Here is an 18829-nt window from a genome sequence, read left to right on the forward strand (position 1 = left end):
TGATTTGTATAAAGTGGCTTAATTTACCCTGGTGAAGTTCGTAAAATGTTGTAATTTATTGGATTTCCGTGTAGGCAAATGAGAAAATTAGTTTATCACCAGTGTATAAATACCAAATTTTGTAACTCTCCTTCCAAATTTTGTCTGTTAAATTGTTCAGTTGCACGTTTGTCAAGGGTGCACAATTGTCAAGGGTGCACCAGTAATTGACCAGCAACCCCTTCTTCAAAGCAAACTTTGGACTATTCTCATCACTTCATATGAAGAGAAAAGACAATTATGTTAATAGTATTTCTGCTAGACCATTCCATTTAAATTTTTAGAGTTTTTGGACATTTTTCACTTTAGTGGTATCCTCGGTGGTATCGAAACGCTCTCTAATGGTGGATTTAGAAAGCTGAAAATTATTTCCAGCATTTTCTCCTGGCTATATTTACTAGACAGATTTTTTCCCAAAGTGCTACTATGTAATTGTTGGAACACCCTGTACACCATTTATAAGCTCCATAAAGCCAGCAGAGGGTTTTAGACGTCACGATGCACCGCCTACTATACTAGAGAAAATCCAATATGGCGGAAATAGAAGTGACAGTTTGCGTTTGTTTGTATTGTGGAAATTGAGTTTTTTGAGGATTAGATGAGTTTTTTACGATTTAAAATCAAAACTTGGGGTTATTTGCATAAGTTATTTTGTTTGCTGCCGTTCATAAGTTTTTCAAGCCGCATTGTAACAGCAATTCAGGAAAAAGCCCAACCGTATCAGTTTTTTACTTTACAAAAAACCAGAGCTGCTTTTAGTTTTTCTTTTAAGCTGGAAAATTGGAAAATAAGGTTTTCCTGTCAAAACACACTAAAACTGAACACCCTGTACAATATACCTACTATACTGGTTTTACCTGGAATTTTCAGTTGAACTGAAATTGGAATTGGACAATAGGAAACCAAACTCTGACTTGAAGGTTAAGGTCGGGATTACCCAGCTTCAAGTAAAAGTAACATGGACTATTTTGTTTACTATGTGTTGTTATGGACAAAAATTAAGTTTAAGATTGACTATGACTAAGAAGCTGGGTAAACTGGGCCTAATACCTACATGAAGTAAACTGTTAAAAATGCAGTTGAACAACTAGAGTGTCCACTACAAGGTCCACTATTAAATTACTGTGACACTCATGGATGGTACTTTAACCCCTAAACATCCCCAAACTGAAAATGTACCCAAATATGCCCGACAAGGGATACAAATTAAAAATATAAAAATACACTCACCTGCAATCCAGGTATGAATTGAAAAGCTGGCTTTTGTCCATAATGACCAAGCACTGGGATATTAAAAGCATAAAAGCTGCAAAAAACCTTAACCTACAGTACACAACAATTAAACCGCCTAATCTTATTTATAAACAAAACCTGGTATCTAGGCAACATAAACAAAAGAAGAAAGGCAATGGATACTGAATTTTTTTACTTAACCTAAAAAAACCAACAACAATGACGTTCATCCGGACAAATTTACATAATTCAATGCAATTTGTTTAACTCATAAGCTCTAATTGATGGTATGTATAGTTATTCAAGGTAATTGACACAAAAATAATAGAATTATACAATTTAAGGGCTTTAAAGGGACTGAATTTTTTTTTTAATGTCAAATCTGCAGCCTGTGCGTGTGTGTATATATTTACGGGGGCCGAGACAATTGGAAAAGGGCGAGTACAACAGTTAATGGTACACTCACTCGCGTTTTTTCCGGTTCGATTGTAGCACGCGTGTATCAATACAACGGACAATCACTTAATTTTTGCGGTAAATTATTTATTAGGAATGTATTCGCACATCGTATATTTAGACTGGGTGAATCGCCATGTTTGCGGCAGCGATGGGGCGCAGACGCGGGATTGTTCGCGTTTTGCAAAAAACGTCGTAGTCGGCAGCGCGCTACCAAGTTTGGCCTAGGTCCGGGGTATACCCTATTCGTTTTGTTTTTGCGTCCACGCAAGTTTTATAACATCTAATCTAATCAACAGGGTTAACAACTAATTTTAAAAGGATCTTGGTGACACTATGCAGAATACTTCAGAAAACTACAAACTACGATAAAATAAAAATTTACAATAATGATTCGGTGGAGAAACCACACTTTTTTATTCACGACAGATGGCGCTTCAAAACAATACAATTTCAATAATACCAGACGCACGTATTATTTACTATCCAATAAGCATTTTGTTATTTTCCTAAATAATTAATAATAAAGTTTTGATTAGTTTTGAGTTTTGATAAATAAAACCATTTTAATAATAATTTTTTTTTGGATGTCCACTGTCAAACAACGCAAAGATGTGAATCAGCTGATTGTCAGATTGGCTCGCCGTGATTGGCCAAAAATACCCGGCAAACGCTTTACAATTGGATAAAAACACCGGCTCGAGAAATCCTTTAAAATAAATCCAACACGATAAACAAGGTCAAAGTCCACTAGTCCAGGGTCCACCGATCTTTAAGTGCAGGGTCCAGTACTTTTATTTAAAAATTACTCTCTTTAGTTCAGTTTTTGCATTTTCACACTGTTCAGTAGGCGCCCCAGTCTTAACGATGGCCTATTTACCGAGAACCGTGTCCAAAACCGCGCTAATCGTTTCCAAAAACCTCCAGTTCAGTGCTTTGAGAAACTTTTCCTTGGGGGCGCAGCTCAACGAGAAAAAAACCCTTAAATCGGTGGGCCAGAGTATAGTGCTTGTGGATGGGGTGAGAACACCTTTCTTGTTGTCTGGTACTGACTATGCCAACTTGATGCCACATGAGTTGGCAAAAGTCAGTCTGAGGGGCATACTGCAAAAAACTGGGATTCCAAAAGAGATGATTGACTATGTTATATATGGTACTGTTATACAAGAGGTAGGTTGAGCTGTTAGTAAACTATCAAAAGGTTCTCCTAAAATTCCTTAAACTCTCTTGGCATTTTCCCCAAATTTGCCATTTCCAGTGATAAACTGGTCTCTCTCTGTATAGAACAAGAGTATTCATGTGCAATCATACACTTGCTTATTTCTAGAAATAAGAATCAGTTACTTAAGAGAAAGTAGTTGTTTCTTTATTGAATAAATTATCACCAAACAAATTTATTATTCCAGGTAAAAACGTCCAATATAGCCAGAGAAGCGGCCCTAGCAGCAGGTTACAGTGACAAAACCCCAGCCCACACAGTAACCATGGCGTGTATCTCGTCGAATGTAGCTATGTGCACCGGCATAGGTCTAATAAACAGCGGCGTATACGAAATAATTGTAGCTGGAGGAGTCGAATTTATGTCAGACATCCCTATAAGACACAGCAGAAAAATGCGTAGCCTTTTGCTGAGAGCCAACAAGGCTAAAAACGTTCAACAGAAACTGGCTCTATTGGCCAGTATCCGTCCGGACTTTTTCGTTCCGGAGTTACCTGCAGTAGCTGAGTTCTCCTCCGGAGAAACGATGGGACATTCCGCTGATCGTTTAGCAGCCGCTTTTGGTGCGTCACGTAAAGAACAAGACGAGTTTGCCTTAAGGTCGCATACTTTAGCTCAACAAGCTCAGGATAAAGGCTTTTTGACTGACGTTGTCCCCACTCAAGTACCTGGCAGTGGTAAAGAAATCACAAAAGACAACGGAATCAGAGTGTCAACCCCCGAACAGCTGGCTAAATTGAAACCCGCTTTTATTAAACCCCACGGTACCGTCACTGCCGCCAATTCATCTTTCATTACCGACGGTGCTTCAGCTTGCTTGATTATGACTGAAGCGAGAGCCAAAAGTCTAGGACTGAAGCCCAAAGCTTACCTCAGGAATTTCGTTTATGTCTCCCAGGATCCAATTGACCAGTTGTTGTTAGGCCCCACTTACGGCACACCATTGGTCTTGGACAAAGCCGGCTTAACGATGCAGGACATTGACGTGTTTGAGTTCCACGAAGCGTTTGCCGGACAAATTTTAGCAACTTCAAAGCGATGGACAGTGAATGGTTTGCGAAGAGGTACATGAACCGCAGCACAAAGTGGGAGCGCCACCACTAAACAAGTTTAACTTGTGGGGCGGTTCGTTGTCGTTAGGACACCCGTTTGCTGCCACTGGTGTCAGATTGGCCATGCACACCGCTAACCGATTGGTGCGCGAAGATGGTCAATTTGGACTGGTTGCAGCCTGCGCAGCAGGTGGACAAGGTGTAGCCATGATTCTGGAAAGACACCCCGACGCTACTCCCAATTAAACTGAGCTGAACAGCGTTTTTGAAATTTATTTTTATACAGGGCGTGCCTTTTATTGTGTGAAGCAATAATACAGTTGGAGTAAGTTTAAATTATTCTTCTGATGATTTTTTAGGTATTTTTTCTATTTTGAAATATTGTTTAATTTTTGTTATACATAAGATTAAAACAAGTGCGCGAGATCCTCAGGGTGATCCAAGACGACAAAACAGTGATGTCTTTATACATATACCATATGCTTTTATAAAGAAGCGTTATTTGCTTTTAAATATAAACACTGTTATATAACTTTGTAATTGAATGTTTTATTTTATTACCGTCTTTAAAACCTAAAAATTAACAATACATATTTTTCATTTTACCTTACTACCCGTAACAGTTATCAGGCATTCATAATCTTTGTTTAGGTGCCTGAAGTTTTCTATGAATAATGAAGGAAAGTCGAAAACTATGCAAGCAACAGGGTTGCTTAAATAAAAATATAATTATAATAGTTCTAGTATGCCAGTTTGGAAAACTTACACTAACAAAAGCTGTTCTAAAAACAAGACAAACTAGATACTGAGAAGAAAAAGAGAACTTTTGTTAAACGTGGAGAAACCTTTAAATATGCTGCCACGTTTAGAAAATAATTCAGTGTTTCTCATATCCACAAAAAACACAGTTATAGATCTAGTTGTAACAAAAGAACTTAGAAGATGCAAACTAGCTGTTAACGACGAAATAGTAGAACAGGTGATGTCCTACAGATACTTAGGGGTAGAAATATCCGCCCATCAAGACAGAAGATCTGAGGTAAAAAATCAAATAGATAAGGCCTCTAGAATAGCCGGATGTTTTGAAAGACATTATATGGAAAAACCAGTTCCTAAAAATAGAAGCAAAGACTGGAAGAAACAGGTGGAGGGATAGCTGGATGTCGACGTCGCAAGGAACTCCTTAAAGCTGGAAAAACAGCCTGAAAGCCTATTTCAAGGAGAAGAAGAGGAATTTTTATCATAATTGGATCACAAGCAATTCTATATTAAAACTTCCTGCCACAAAAAGTTCTCGTGAAAAAGTTCTGTTAAAGTATGCTCAACCACACCAAAAAAATCGTCAATCTCTTGATGGAGGTCTATAAAGTGAGTCTATTACTGCTAATCACTTTTTTACATAAACCCTAAAAAACTTTAAACAACTTTTATTTACAAAAACATAAAAAACAATATCTTACCAATTAATTTAACTATCTGCTGAAACTGCCGTTTCCAGTTTTTTAGGTTTAGGTGGAGGTTGATCCGTCAAAATATTGACCACTCCATCGAAACCTGGATGCACGCGATAAACCACATCCAACACGTTCCGGACCTGGAGACATCTCTTAACCTCCGGCTGGTTCATAGCCACTCGAGCGGCTTCCTCTTTGGTCAAGTTTTGTAGATCTCTCCTTGGAAATTTGATAGAACAGTTTTTCAATGCCGTTGACTTGACAGACTAGATCCAGTTCGTAGTCCATGTCAGTTTCTGGCCATTTTTGTTCGAGAATAGGTTTATCCCATTCAATTTCACCGGAATTGTCTAGTCGATTTGGAGCCGACACGAAACCGGACCACAATTCGGAAGCAAAGTGTGGAGCCATCGGGGCTAAGAGTAATAATTGAGTTGCCAAGGCTCGTTCGAATTGTAGACTGTAACTGTAGACAGCCGGAGGAGATCTCTGCATTTAAAAAATGATTTGATTGTTGATGTTTTAATAGTACGCTAATTGTATATTTAAACCGCAGAATACTACTTGCATTGCATCAAAGAATTGATAGTGAATTAATAGTATTCCGGTCGCGAATTTACCGAGTAGTAGTTCTTGCATCATGTCAACTTAACATAAAAGGCAATTCAAGGCCTTCACAATAATTAAGACCAAGTTAAACCCAAATTTACTTCATTTACTATGATTAAAAAAATGTCTTAAACTTACCCTAATACTGTTAGTCAAGCCTTGTTGTTTTGACAGAGCAACGCTCATCTGCTGAGAAAAGACATAATTATACGAAGCCCCTTTGATGTAGTAGTTCCGGGAATCCCACAAAAAATCCTCTTGGGCTTTGAACTGGTCCTCAGCTATCATAGGAGGAGGTTCGTTGCGATGTTTTAGAAAGTCCTGCATCGTCAACCACAACCGTTTTTGCCAGTTTAAAATTCCCGGAAAAGCTTTTTAAAAAAACATTTTAATCAGTAACTCCACCGCGCAAAAATAGCTTATTACTGTTAGAGTTCCAGTTTCTGTGCGAAGTGGGAGCCACGTCAGCTAAAATCAACAGTCTCGTAGTGTCCGTACTGTATTCGTTAAACATTTCGTCCGGATCCACTCCGTTGAATTTGGATTTGCTCATTTTCCTCCCAAGACACCACTACAGCCTCCCCGGTGTCTTTATGCACAGCCTTATTCTTTTTTAAGTCTTTTAAAACTTTTCATTACCGAACCGAATATTTTATTAACAATGATACTCACCCAGTATTTCGACTTTGTCAGCACTAAGGTATTGCCCGGTACCTTTAATTCTGTAGCTGCGCCCCATCACCATCCCTTGTACTAGAAGTCGTTTGAAACGGTTCCCGTTCGGGCAACAACCCCAGGGAATGCAAAAAAATGACTGACAAACCGTGCGTAATATAAATGCAAAACAGCTGAAAAAGCGCAAAAATGTTTAGTATTATTGTTCAAGTAAATAAGTAGTCTTCAGTCAGTTCTGAAGATTGAAACATTGTCAAACATGAGAAAGGAGCATGATGAATGTTGCTTTTTACCACAATCAAAACATGAAATCTGAAGCATTGCTGACCAATCCAAATCAATTTGCACAAATAAATTCAAAACCACATATTATTTTGTGAAAATACATTTAAATATTAACCAACTATTAAGGGCCAGTAGAATTGACCAACAGTAGCTTCTGAATTCACCGTTTCTATAGAAAATAAATAATAAAAATAATTTTCCATCCTAGTAAGTAATCAGTGTGAATAGTTACAGTGTATATAGTTTCCGAAATTTCCAAAGGTGTTTCAAGTTGATTCAAACAGTATACAGGGTGCCGAATAAAGCCTTTTACATAATGATACATATTTCGACCCAACTTAATTGACTAAAGTCACATACTGGTGAAATAAAAATTCATAATAAAACTGCTGAATAAGATACAATGTTATTATCCAATGGAAAGAAAATAAAGTTGTTGAGCCACCTCAATAACCCCCCCTACACCTTTTACATTAAAAGATTTTTTTGTGCACAGAGTACCCACTAAGAACATAATTATTATTATCGGACAGAACACTCTGGGAAATTATACGTATTTATAAAAAGTTATTACAATTGTAATTACTATTCTAATAATTACCGTGTTCCTTTCCACCAATGTACAAATCTACTGGAGTCATTTTGAAAGCTCGATCTTTATCAAACATTTCGTTAGAGTTTTTCGGATCCAAGTAGCGCAAAAAGTACCAAGAGCTGTCAACAAAAGTGTCCATAGTGTCAGTCTCTCGTTTAGCATGTGCACCACATTTAGGACAAGAGGTGTTCACCTAAAACATCCCGTATTCTAGTTGTTTTAATTACCTAACAGAATAATACCCAGTCAGAAATATCGTCCAAAGGCGACCGTCCACCTTTGCTAGATAATTTATTCAGTTTTGGCAGCTTCACTGGCAAATGTTGCCTCGGTACTGGGTACGGTACCGCAAGAGTTGCAGTGTATCATCGGTATTGGGGTACCCCAATACCTTTGTCTCGATATTAACCAATCCCGTAATTTTGCACTACACCAGTACCCGCCAATGTTCATTTTGGACGCTTTATTACAAATTTCGTTCTGTTTTTCTTTGACTTCGTTTTCACTAAGAGATTCTGTTTGGGTGTAATTTATGTGATGTTTGTGGGCAAAAGTGGCCGACTTCTCACATACAGAAGGTATTCCTTAAAAATGTTTAATTGTTTACATTTTTCTAGACCTACAGGATGTCTCAAATACATTCAAAGTAATGTTGCAGAGACTTAAAGTTAAAAAAATTATAATATTTGAGACTTAAAAACTTATTTTCTTCACAGTATGTCATAGAAATTTGAAATATTTTCCTTTATATTAATATGCCATTAAAATCAACTTTTCTGTTAAGTTAGACCAACTGACTAATCAGCCATTAATTAAAAGGAGACCAGTGTTCCCCCTAAATTAAGTCTTGAAAAAGCAAGATGTTGTTCAGAATTCCTGATAAAATCAATAATGAAAAACTGTCCTCATTTTGTCAAATTAAGTAAGAAGCTATCTAAGACTGTACACATTTAGAGCATTTTCAATTGTCCAAAAACTATATTTCTAAAGGTTTAAGACAGTTCAAAAATCACACCTAAGCACAGTTATAAACAAACAAATTAATTCCTTTACAGGCTCCATGGAGCGAGGAGAGCTTTTTTTACGTCACAATGACGTAATTTGATAATTGGTCAAATTATGGTTTTGCCAAATTACGTCATTGTGATGTCAAAAAATCATGGAGCTTGAAAACGAATGCGGCTACCGGAAAAAAATCTGTTTCTACTGTTCCTAATGTAGCAACAATGCAAAAAAAGCATTCTTATAGCAGAACAGTTATATGCAATACTTAATTCTTCCATGTTGGCATTCTCTTATACTTAATACATTCTTATGTTTTTTTTTTCATATTGTATATGATATGAATCTTTTTTTGTCAGTCTCAATAACTAGTAGGTACTATTTTATACAGTAATTTACAAAGTAAATATTTCAAATTTCTACAATCTATTGCATGGAAAATGGAAAATCATACCTAACAGACTATTAGTTTCTGGAAGAAACTCAACTTCATCAGTAACATAAATAGGAATACTCTCATTAGTTAAAGAGTTTATAAGTTCACTTTGAAGCTTTTTGGTACCATCTTGAACAACTACCCCCTCTTTTTTTGCTAAAAAGTGATTAGAAGTGACTAGATAAAACTTGCCTGCTCTATACATTCTGGATGATCTGTCCACACAGTCACAACAGTATCACCTCTAGAAACTCTTAAATCTGTTGAAATACTGTAACAACTTTATCGAGTTACTCACTGTTGAGTGTTAGCAACTTTAAACTCAAAGTTAACCCCATCACAGTCCCCAATCCAATGTTTTTGCAATTTAATTATATCCCTCCAATCATGCAATACTGAGTCATTTAAACAGTCATACAATTGTTTGGCAAACTTGGTTGTTTTTACAAACCACTGCTTTAAAAGCTTTTTTTTCTACTTGGGCTCCTGATCTGCAATTTCCACAATTTTAGTGTGAAGACACAAATTCAAACCAATAATTACCTCCAAGAGCACCCATTTTCATCCACCTGCTCATCAGCTAAGACAGTCTGATCCACAGGATCCCAGTTAACTAAAGCCTCTTGCTGATAAGCCAACCCAGCATCATAAAGTTTCAAAAACAAATCTTGAGTCCACCTGTAGTACTCTGGATCACAAGTGGCTAGCTCTCTATGCCATTCAAAGCTGCAGTTTAACTGTTTTAATTGACTTTTCATACGTTCAATATTATTTTTAGTCCAATCTTCTGGAGCTATTTGTCTGTCAATAGCAGCATTCTCAGCAGGCAATCCAAAAGCATCCCACCCCATTGGGTGGATGACATTTTTGCCATTCATGTATTGATAGCGCGATACAGTATCACTGATTGTGTAAACCCTGACATGCCCCATATGCAGTGATCCAGAAGGATAGGGAAACATAGACAATACATAATATTTTTCTTTGGTGGTGTCACCCTCATTGAAAGATTTCTGACTGATTTTGTCCTTCCAGTGAGTTTCGATTTTATGCTTAACTGCAGGGGTGAGCTCTTCGTGCTTGTGGTGAATAATTAAGTCGGTTTTCAGGGAAGTTTAGAGGAGTACTTACCCACAAGTTGCAACCTGATATAAAACGTCTGCTTAGAAGATATGATCTGACCGCTTTGGTTGAGAGAAAAAACCTCATTCTGGGTACTAGTGTTGTTTGTTTCACTTTAAAACTATACTTTAATTAATAATTAAATTAATTTTAACTGAAATTGTTTTTAACTTAATTGTTATAGGTTATGTAAAGTTAAAAGTTGGGTTAGGAATTCTGATTGAGATTGGTTATCCTTGTTTGAGCTATGTATCAAACAGGGAGACTAAATAAACTCAAGTCAAGTCAGTTTTCTGAAACTGTCAAAAATATGAGTCACTGTCCTGTCATATTTATCTTCAGTAATCAGTTCTTTGACCCCGTCCCTGGACTTTTTTAAATTTTAATATCAAATCTATGAGGAGAATTCTATCATTTCAGCCAAGGTGAGTTATACTGAATGTTCCGTTACTCGTCGGTTATGCTTTTTTTGTTGTAAAACATTAGGTTCTGTCGAAATTAGCCCGGTCGCTAAGGTAACAGTGGTAACACCAGCACAAGTTTGGGTAGGACACGTCAAAGAATGGCGTTCAAAAGAGTCCTTCTAGCAACATTACTGGCTTTCTGGACGTTTATTAACGTACACGGACAGCAGGTGATCGAATTGGATGAGTCCAACTGGGAACAAATCCTAAAAGGAGAATGGATGGTGGAATTGTAAGGTTACCAGAAAGGTTATCTTTTGATTGTTGACAATCATGTTTTCTAGCTATGCACCGTGGTGTCCGGCTTGTAAAGCCTTGGAACCGCGATGGAAAGAGTTCTCCAGGTCCGGACCAGCTCTGGGAATAAAAATTGGAGCTGTGGACATCACAGGCTCCCCAGGATTGAGTGGCAGGTTTATGGTGACAGCCTTACCAACAATATTTCAGTAAGAGCCTTGTGCAATCTAAAAAAGTAATTGTACTGCATGTAAGGGTGTTTCAGTGTGTTTAATGGTCAGTTCAGGCAATATAAAGGCCCAAGAGACACAGACTCATTCAGTATGTTTATTGAGGAACGTAAGTGGGAACAGGTTGATCCTATTTCAAGTTGGAAGTCACCTGACTCTATTCAAATGAGTATTTTAGCATCATTCTTTAGGATATCACAAACTTTACGTGTAAGTTTGTAACTTACTCAATGATTTATTAGTTTGATTATCTGTAATTTCAGCAAACACATAACAAGTTTACCAATGAATATGGTTTACCTAGTATAGTGTCCTACATTATATTTGCACTTGCCACTATAGTTTTGGGTGCCTGTCTTGGTCTGGTAGGTTTTTTTTTTGCTTGTTTGATGATGCTATATGACTGAATGAATGAAACACTAATTTTCAGGTTTTGGTTTTTGCCATAGACTTGATTTTCCCACCTAAATCACCATTGCCTGGCAAAGGATCAGGTGACAGTAAAGACAATAAAGTTGATGAAGATGAATTGGTAATATTTGTAAAATTGTGGCTATTAGATAAAACAGATTGAGTTTTAGAAGGATGAAGATATTGAAGATGATTTATTGGACCAAATCCCAGAAAATGAGTTGGAAGGAGATCATGTTGGTAGTGAATCTGAAGAAGGTAGCCAGGAAGAAGTCAACAAGACTGAAAGCAGCAAACCGCGAAAACGTAAAGTTAAGAGAGACATGTGATAGTTGTGTTTTTTTGTCTTTCTCTCTGATATGTATTGATCTACTACTGTTTTTACGCCAGAGCGTGACTGATGTTGAATGTTGTTTTTTCACGGTTGTGAACCAGATAAAATTAAAAGCTTTTAACTATACATATACCTACATAGGAATAGAGAAGGTCCAGCTTGGTCCTTTATTGTATATAAAAATAATTCTACAGATACTAATTAAGTAATTTTGACTGTATTATGTAATTGCCACTTTTTGTAGTAAAATTACTAAATTAAAAGATTTTGTATTTTGGTTTTTTACCCGCAATTTTTGAGATCTCAATACAAGCTATCAAGATCCAGTAAAGTCTTTCCCATGTGAAGTGGCAATGATGTCATATGAAAATTCAACATTTTTTACCAACTGATCAAGCAATTGTCCCTAGTATTGCCTATTAATTAACAGAGTAGGATTGGACATGGAATTATTAATGTTTCTCTGTCAAAAGTTGGGTTGGACAATGGTTACACTGGCATAAGCATAAGACACTATACAAGAAGGTTTCTTTATTATCGCATTATGACTCCCATTATTCTCAATAAAAGAACCCCGATTTTTATGGGTCCCTGTGTCCAAAGGTGAGGCCCCTAAGGTTGCCCTTAGTTATCATTATTAAGGGTGGTTTTGGGATTTTTAGGCAACATCAGTAAAATATATTTTTGTTATAAATAGTATTTGATGTATTATAATACTGTTCTTCGCTTATGGTTGTTTAACGTAAGAAGAAAACCTTACGTGCTATACAAGTTAAATCCAACGATTCTCTCAAAAAAACAAACAAAACTATTTTCTTAACAAATGACTATATTAAGCAGTTCTTAATTCATAAATTTGTATGTAAGCCTCCGTTAACGTAATCATTTGAGGCAAAATATCGGTGACGTGAAGATCCTGCATTTCGTACCATTGCCCCGTCGATTTTTGCAGTATGTGCACCCTGTATGTACCTTTGCTAGGTTCACCGTCGTGCACAATGTTTGCTGTAAGATCGTAGATGGTGTGTTTGTGTTGTGCCTTCACTTCAGGGCTTAGAAACTCGCCAAAGTCCACATTTCTGAAAGAACCCACCCAGTTTTAAAGTTAAAAACACCCTTTTGGGGTACAGTAGTTAACTCACTTGACAGGGAAATTAACTATAGTTGGATTTTTTTCCACAAAAAAGGTGTTTTTCGTGAAACGTTTAATGTAGAGAATCAAGTAAGGTGGAAGGCGGGTTATCTCAAACCTTTTCAAGAAGTTTTCTTTGTAAGTTTTGTACTCTTTTTCGGTTTGACCGTTAAACTTGTTAAGTAGTTGATACAAGTTGACCTACAAATCAAACTTAAGCCCAAATTCTGCAAACACCTAAATTTACCTATACTTGTGGAATAATATTCTCTTTAAACTCATCAGTAAATAAAGGAGGGGCTGGTAAATCACACGTCAAATACAAAAAAGTCGATTCTGATTCCACTTCTTGATACTCACTGGTCATCATCAGAGATCTTTTCTGTTTTTCATCCATCTCAATTGGGGGAATTTTTCTGGTAAAAATTTTCATGCTTCCCAGAAACGACTTGTAAATAATCGAACTGTTGGGCTTCTTACTGCCGTTCAAAGCTTTGTGCAAAGCGTTCAAAACCAAGACAAAAAATCTATTGGATCTCCTTGTTGTGTAAACTGAAACGTTTTTTTACTCCATAAAACCACGGCTTGAAGCATTTCGTGTGGGGACACGTGAGCTTTGAAATTTCTTGGATTCCACAGTTTCTCATCAGTTCACCAAACCGTTGTACTAGTAAATACGACGAGTCGCCAGGAGGACGTTTTACTTTTGAGTAGTTCTCTTCTCTTAAGAAGTAGTTTCTTAATGGAGTTACGTGCGACAATGCCTACAGTAGTTCATGAGAATGTGTTTGTACTCAGATTTGTCTTAGCAAGTGTACTGGTTAGTGTAAAGTTTCTCATAATTAGACATAGAATTGTTAGAATGTTGTTACTATAATAATATGTAAGTAATCTAAAATTCTAAAACTATCTAGGGAATCTAAAACTAATTAGGGCAAATTTTTATTTTATCTGTCACCTAAAAGCATTGAGTTTTTAATTATACAAAAATGCTGCCAGTGTCTCTAAAATTGTCTTCTCAAACGACGACACTGTTACAAAAGGTTCTCAAACAGTTTTGCTGCTCAGAAACACCCAATTGTCACCAAAAGTTCTCAAATTGTCTTTCATAGTTCAGAAACATCAAAATGCCGTCAGCGGCCTTCAAACTGTCTTTTGAGCTACGAAAGTCATAATAGTGACTTTCCTCTGATCTTCAAAAGTTGTTACAAAGATTCTCAAACAGTTTTTGCCACAATAAGCATTCAAACTGTCATTCAAATTACCACCTTTACATTCCTGCTGTAATTGGACACAAGCAATATAGAAACCACCCATAAACAAATAGAAAAATTGTTTTTCTTAAATTTTTACTGATACAAAGCTTTGACAGGCTTTATTGGTGAGGATGTAGGTGATCATACATTTGATCAAATTATGAAAAACTTCACACCTCAATACCCTCTAAAAAATTACCTGTAAAACCACATTGCAGTAATCATTTGCTTTGATATTGTTAAGACCCACTATTCCAGGCATATACAATGACCCATCTATAGCCCTGGACAATTTAGTACTACTATCCAAATTCTTAATATGTTCAGGTGTGAAAGTTGGATTTAGTACATATTTTATATCATCCAGGGAAGAATCTGTATTGAAACTCATTTAGTACACACAATAACTCACAAATGAGGTACTTACCAATAATTTCATAGTTGTCAGGCAAACAGTAAAACTTTAAAGTTTGCAAGTTTAAATATACATGATGAGCCTCAGCAACCGAATGGGTGTATGCATGTGTGTTAGTGCCGCGTCCCTGGAAATACTTACCACACACCAGACAAGCGTAAACGTTGATTCTCGTCAACGATACTGAACACAACTTTTCAAAATCAAAATCCAAGTATTGCCGGTTAATTGTGTCCAAATAAGGACACAATCTTGGTGTTTTTGCTACTAAAATTTAACATGTTATTACATACTTTATTAAAGTTTATTTGTACTGCATGTACCTTCAAGAGTGTCTTCTGCAGAGCTCAGTTCAGGTTTCAAGTCCAAATTATCTGAAACAGGGTTTTAAGTTATATTTCATGAGACTTTCGAAATTAAGCTTAAATACCTTTGATGTCTGCTATTTTCTGCCTTTTTTGAGGCGGTTCTTCTTTAGTCTCCATTCTAATTTACTCACTTTATTAGAGTTCAAAAATTCCAGAAAAACAAAATCTCACAAAGCAAACAACAAACTGAACAAACCTAACCTAAAACTATACGTTTTGGACCGTCTTATCTTAGACGTATTTTGGCGTCAGTGTTTACATTGTCTGTCTCATTTTTACTCATTCTGATGAAAAAAGATAGCCTATGTTACGGGTTAATATTGTCGCCAAAATACGCCTCTTTTTTTCAGTTGTCAAATTTCATTTTAACTGTCAACTGTCACCCAACTGACACGTAACGCTTTTAGAGGTTATATTTTCATTAAAGTTTGGGGTCTTTGGGAGTTGGTTTCATCAAAAGAACTAAATTTAGTAAAAAATTGTGATTTTGGTGATGCCAGGCACTTTTCAAAGCTTTTAATAAGTGAACTAATTCTACACATTCCTTGACGCCATTTAAGCTGTGAAAACCCTATCGACGCGTCGCCAGGATGCAGAATAACCATCATTCAGGTCACCCCAGTACCATGGCCATGAATATGCGAGAAAAAGAGAAATACATCGAAACCTTCAATTTCCCGTTCTGTGAAGAAGCGTCCAAGTACCAGAAAGTGGCGAAAATCGGTCAGGGAACCTTTGGGGAAGTGTTCAAAGCCAGGGACATAAACAACCCCAAAAAGTTTGTTGCTATGAAAAAGGTACTGATGGACAATGAAAAAGAGGGTTTTCCCATTACAGCCCTTAGGGAAATTCGGATTTTACAACTGTTGAAACACGATAATGTAGTGAATTTAATTGAGATCTGTAGGACCAAAGCAACTGCTGCAAACAGATATAGGTCAACCTTTTATCTAGTGTTTGACTTTTGTGAACATGACTTGGCTGGGCTTTTGTCCAATGTGAATGTTAAGTTTAGTTTAGGTGAAATTAAAAAAGTGTTGCAACAACTTTTAAATGGACTGTATTACATACACTACAACAAAATCCTGCATAGAGATATGAAGGCTGCCAATGTGCTCATAACTAAAAATGGGGTGCTCAAGTTAGCTGACTTTGGATTGGCTCGTGCTTTTAGTACTAATAAGAATGGGATGCCCAACAGGTATACTAACCGCGTAGTTACCTTATGGTATAGACCACCAGAATTGCTGTTGGGGGAACGCAACTATGGACCTCCAGTAGATCTGTGGGGGGCTGGGTGTATTATGGCAGAAATGTGGACTAGAAGTCCAATTATGCAGGTTTTACTTGTCATTTTTGTTTTTTTTACATTGTAAAGTTAGTGTTTTTAGGGCAACAGTGAGCAGCAGCAACTAACTTTAATTTCACAGTTGTGTGGTTCTATAACCCCACAAAGTTGGCCTGGAGTGGAAAATTTGGAATTGTTCAAAAAGATGGAACTACCTTTAGAACAAAAAAGAAAGGTTTGTGCTTGGTTTTAACTATTTCTTCTTTGGTTTTTTACAGTAATTTTTTGTCAGGTTAAAGAACGTCTGAAGCCCTACATGAGAGACCCTTATGCTATAGACTTATTAGACAAATTACTGGTATTAGATCCTTCTAAAAGAGCAGATGCTGACACAGCTTTAAACCATGACTTTTTCTGGACTGACCCAATGCCTTCAGAGTTGGGCAAAATGCTTGCCAATCACACTCAAAGTATGTTTGAGTTTCTGGCACCAGCTCGTAGGGCTACTCAAATGAATAGGCATCATTCAATGCCTAGACCAACTACATCTGCAGTGCAAGACAGTGGATACCAAGACAGAGTTTTCTAATTGGACTGTGATTGTGTTTTTTGTTGATTTTTTTATGTTTGTGTTCAAAGTTTAGGTTATTATGTACCCATGGTATTTTGTATTATAAACAGAGGTAGGATTTAAGTTATAAGGTTTAGCAATACAAATATTTAATTTGTATTAAAAGTTGTTTAATTGAAGTGTTACACATCCTCAGTTAAATAATAACAGAAGTTTTAAGGAAACTTACCTAAACAATTAGAATAAACAAGAATAAAGTAATTACTAAGATTTTATCTGCTAGCAAGTTCATTTGACAGCCAATCTAATCCCTCATACAGTCCAGTACCTTGAGTGGCACAAGTAGCCTGGATGTACCATTTTCGATTCTTCATTGTGTTCAATTTAAGTTTATCAGTCAGCTCAGCAGTGGACATGGAATTGGGCAAGTCCTGTTTATTAGCAAATACCAGCAGCACTGAGTTTCTTAACTCTTCCTCATCAAGCATGTTATGAAGCTCCTGTTCTGCCTCAACAATACGCTCCCTGTCATTTGAGTCCACCACAAAAATAATACCATCAGTGTTAGCAAAGTAGTGTCGCCACAGTTTTCTGATTTTGGTTTGACCGCCCACGTCCCACACGGTAAACGAGATGTTCTTGTACTCCACCGTTTCCACATTGAAGCCTATGGTTGGGATGGTGGTGACAATTTCTCCGAGTTTCAATTTATAAAGGATCGTAGTTTTTCCGGCGGCGTCCAGCCCCACCATCAGGATCCTCATGGGTTTTTTGCTGAACAACCTGGTAAACACCGACGAAATTGTTAAACCCATATTGACTGTTGTTTGATGATGTGTATTGTTTGTTTACTACCACTAGTCTTGATAGTTTCCACAAAATTTCTGAAGGTAAGATCTAGGGGCGTCAACTAGAAAACACAACAATAACTTCTTGAGGCGTGTAATCCAGAAGAAAATGTGGCAATTTTTTATCTATTTTATCATTAATACTGTTGTTAAAGTTTTCTTAGTTTATTGTAAAATAAACGTCATTATTTGTTACCTGTGAGTGACACATGACAGTGACAGCTCTTCGCTTTGATTGCCTTTACTTTCAATCACATGGTAGTATGACGTCATGTGAGTGCCCGAGTTTTGTATTCTGTAAATGCTTCTGTATTTTCCTTTAAATTATGTAATAAGTTAATGTTCTTATCAGAGAGATATTTAAAAATTTTGAGTAACAAATTCTATTATTAAAAATGTATCTGTAAAATTTTTGAATTGACTTTAATAATGATTGAATTTCTTAGTATTATGCAGGGATGGAAAGTATAATCCGGTTATGTATTTTACATAATTTATGCCCGTTTTTCCGACAATTCCAAGCCGATTTTAAGTACAACTTAAGCAAAGTTGAGATTTGAATGTGGCAGATCAAGTATAAAATAACACAGTCTAAACTAAACTTATCTAAACTGTCCTTAAACTCAACTTAGCCAATGTTGGCGAAACCGACTATACATGTAAAATATGTAAATTATAGAATATTTTCTACATGAATATTGTACCTCCTTAAAGAGTGACAAGGCAAAACGTGAGAGGAGAGAGGAGGTACCAAACTGCTTTTTTAAAACTAACTCCATTTCGACTGAGAGGTAAGCTTCGTTATTTAAGGAGCTACAAAAAAGTGTAAATAAGCAAAGTTCTAGAAAATTTCACCATCTACAAGATTTTTTTTAAGGCGTTTGCCTTTAAGGGCCTTCTTAAGGAGTTACAAGGCAAAAAAAGAGTAGACACCAAACTATAACTCCATTTCGACTGAAACTGTTACTTAAGAAGGAGCTACAAAAAAAAAGTGAATAAGGAAAGTTGTAGACAATTTTATCCTCTACAAGGTTGTATTAAGGTGTTTGTCCTTAAGAGCCTCTTTAAGGAGTTACAAGGCCAAAAAGTAAACGGGGA

General features: G+C 36.5%; 8 protein-coding genes across 9 annotated transcripts in view; 3 read left to right on the forward strand and 5 right to left on the reverse strand.

Annotated features, from left to right (window-relative positions):
• LOC145731696 (neuronal calcium sensor 2) overlaps window positions 1-1711 on the reverse strand; it is a 39219-nt gene extending 37508 nt beyond the window's left edge. Inside the window, exon 1 of the mRNA XM_081983601.1 lies at window positions 1270-1711. The gene's annotated coding sequence lies outside the window, so the exon portion shown is untranslated. The remainder of the gene's footprint in view (window positions 1-1269) is intronic.
• Nca (neurocalcin homolog) overlaps window positions 1-1953 on the reverse strand; it is a 44180-nt gene extending 42227 nt beyond the window's left edge. The window contains exon 1 of the mRNA XM_081983602.1: window positions 1739-1953. The gene's annotated coding sequence lies outside the window, so the exon portion shown is untranslated. The remainder of the gene's footprint in view (window positions 1-1738) is intronic.
• Window positions 1954-2459: 506 nt separating this feature from the next.
• Mtpbeta (mitochondrial trifunctional protein beta subunit) lies at window positions 2460-4539 on the forward strand. Its single transcript, XM_081983590.1, is given in 4 exon segments — window positions 2460-2898; window positions 3135-3966; window positions 3969-4019; window positions 4022-4539. Coding segments are annotated over 4 exon segments (1410 nt in total). The 5' UTR covers window positions 2460-2595; the 3' UTR covers window positions 4246-4539.
• Window positions 4540-5415: 876 nt separating this feature from the next.
• On the reverse strand, window positions 5416-10401 carry LeuRS-m (Leucyl-tRNA synthetase, mitochondrial). The gene is given in 17 exon segments (XM_081983588.1): window positions 5416-5692; window positions 5694-5942; window positions 6201-6433; window positions 6489-6618; window positions 6620-6681; window positions 6735-6831; window positions 6833-6871; window positions 6873-6910; window positions 7624-7810; window positions 7860-7943; window positions 7945-8201; window positions 9074-9247; window positions 9250-9299; window positions 9354-9526; window positions 9528-9546; window positions 9599-10134; window positions 10187-10401. Coding segments are annotated over 17 exon segments (2631 nt in total). The 5' UTR covers window positions 10265-10401; the 3' UTR covers window positions 5416-5467.
• Window positions 10402-10459: 58 nt separating this feature from the next.
• On the forward strand, window positions 10460-12116 carry LOC145731693 (thioredoxin-related transmembrane protein 1). Of its 2 annotated transcripts, none has more exons than XM_081983593.1 (7): window positions 10460-10602; window positions 10664-10873; window positions 10926-11087; window positions 11144-11318; window positions 11372-11473; window positions 11539-11640; window positions 11693-12116. In XM_081983593.1, the coding sequence occupies exons 2-7, from the start codon at window positions 10740-10742 to the stop codon at window positions 11846-11848; spliced, it is 831 nt and encodes a 276-aa protein (XP_081839719.1). In that variant the 5' UTR covers window positions 10460-10602; window positions 10664-10739; the 3' UTR covers window positions 11849-12116. The 2 variants fall into 2 exon arrangements, with proteins under 2 accessions (XP_081839719.1, XP_081839718.1); XM_081983592.1 differs by having other exon boundaries at window positions 10464-10602; window positions 11690-12116.
• A 548-nt stretch (window positions 12117-12664) lies between these two features.
• On the reverse strand, window positions 12665-15297 carry Usp39 (ubiquitin specific protease 39). Its single transcript, XM_081983589.1, is given in 9 exon segments — window positions 12665-12932; window positions 12996-13186; window positions 13239-13495; window positions 13498-13629; window positions 13632-13749; window positions 14441-14616; window positions 14669-14923; window positions 14980-15030; window positions 15087-15297. Coding segments are annotated over 9 exon segments (1482 nt in total). The 5' UTR covers window positions 15142-15297; the 3' UTR covers window positions 12665-12685.
• A 116-nt stretch (window positions 15298-15413) lies between these two features.
• Window positions 15414-17048, forward strand: Cdk9 (Cyclin-dependent kinase 9). The gene is made up of 3 exons (XM_081983591.1): window positions 15414-16364; window positions 16416-16547; window positions 16605-17048. Exons 1-3 carry the CDS (start codon window positions 15615-15617, stop codon window positions 16899-16901), a joined length of 1179 nt encoding a protein of 392 aa, XP_081839717.1. The 5' UTR covers window positions 15414-15614; the 3' UTR covers window positions 16902-17048.
• LOC145731700 (ADP-ribosylation factor 4-like) lies at window positions 17032-17932 on the reverse strand. Its single transcript, XM_081983604.1, has one exon. It carries the CDS (start codon window positions 17696-17698, stop codon window positions 17156-17158), a length of 543 nt encoding a protein of 180 aa, XP_081839730.1. The 5' UTR covers window positions 17699-17932; the 3' UTR covers window positions 17032-17155.
• Between the last annotated feature and the right edge of the window lie 897 nt (window positions 17933-18829).

This window comes from Ips typographus, linkage group LG7 (genome assembly GCF_016097725.1).
Source record: "Ips typographus isolate SLU linkage group LG7, UJ_Ityp_2.0, whole genome shotgun sequence".
Lineage (NCBI taxonomy): Eukaryota > Metazoa > Arthropoda > Insecta > Coleoptera > Curculionidae > Ips > Ips typographus.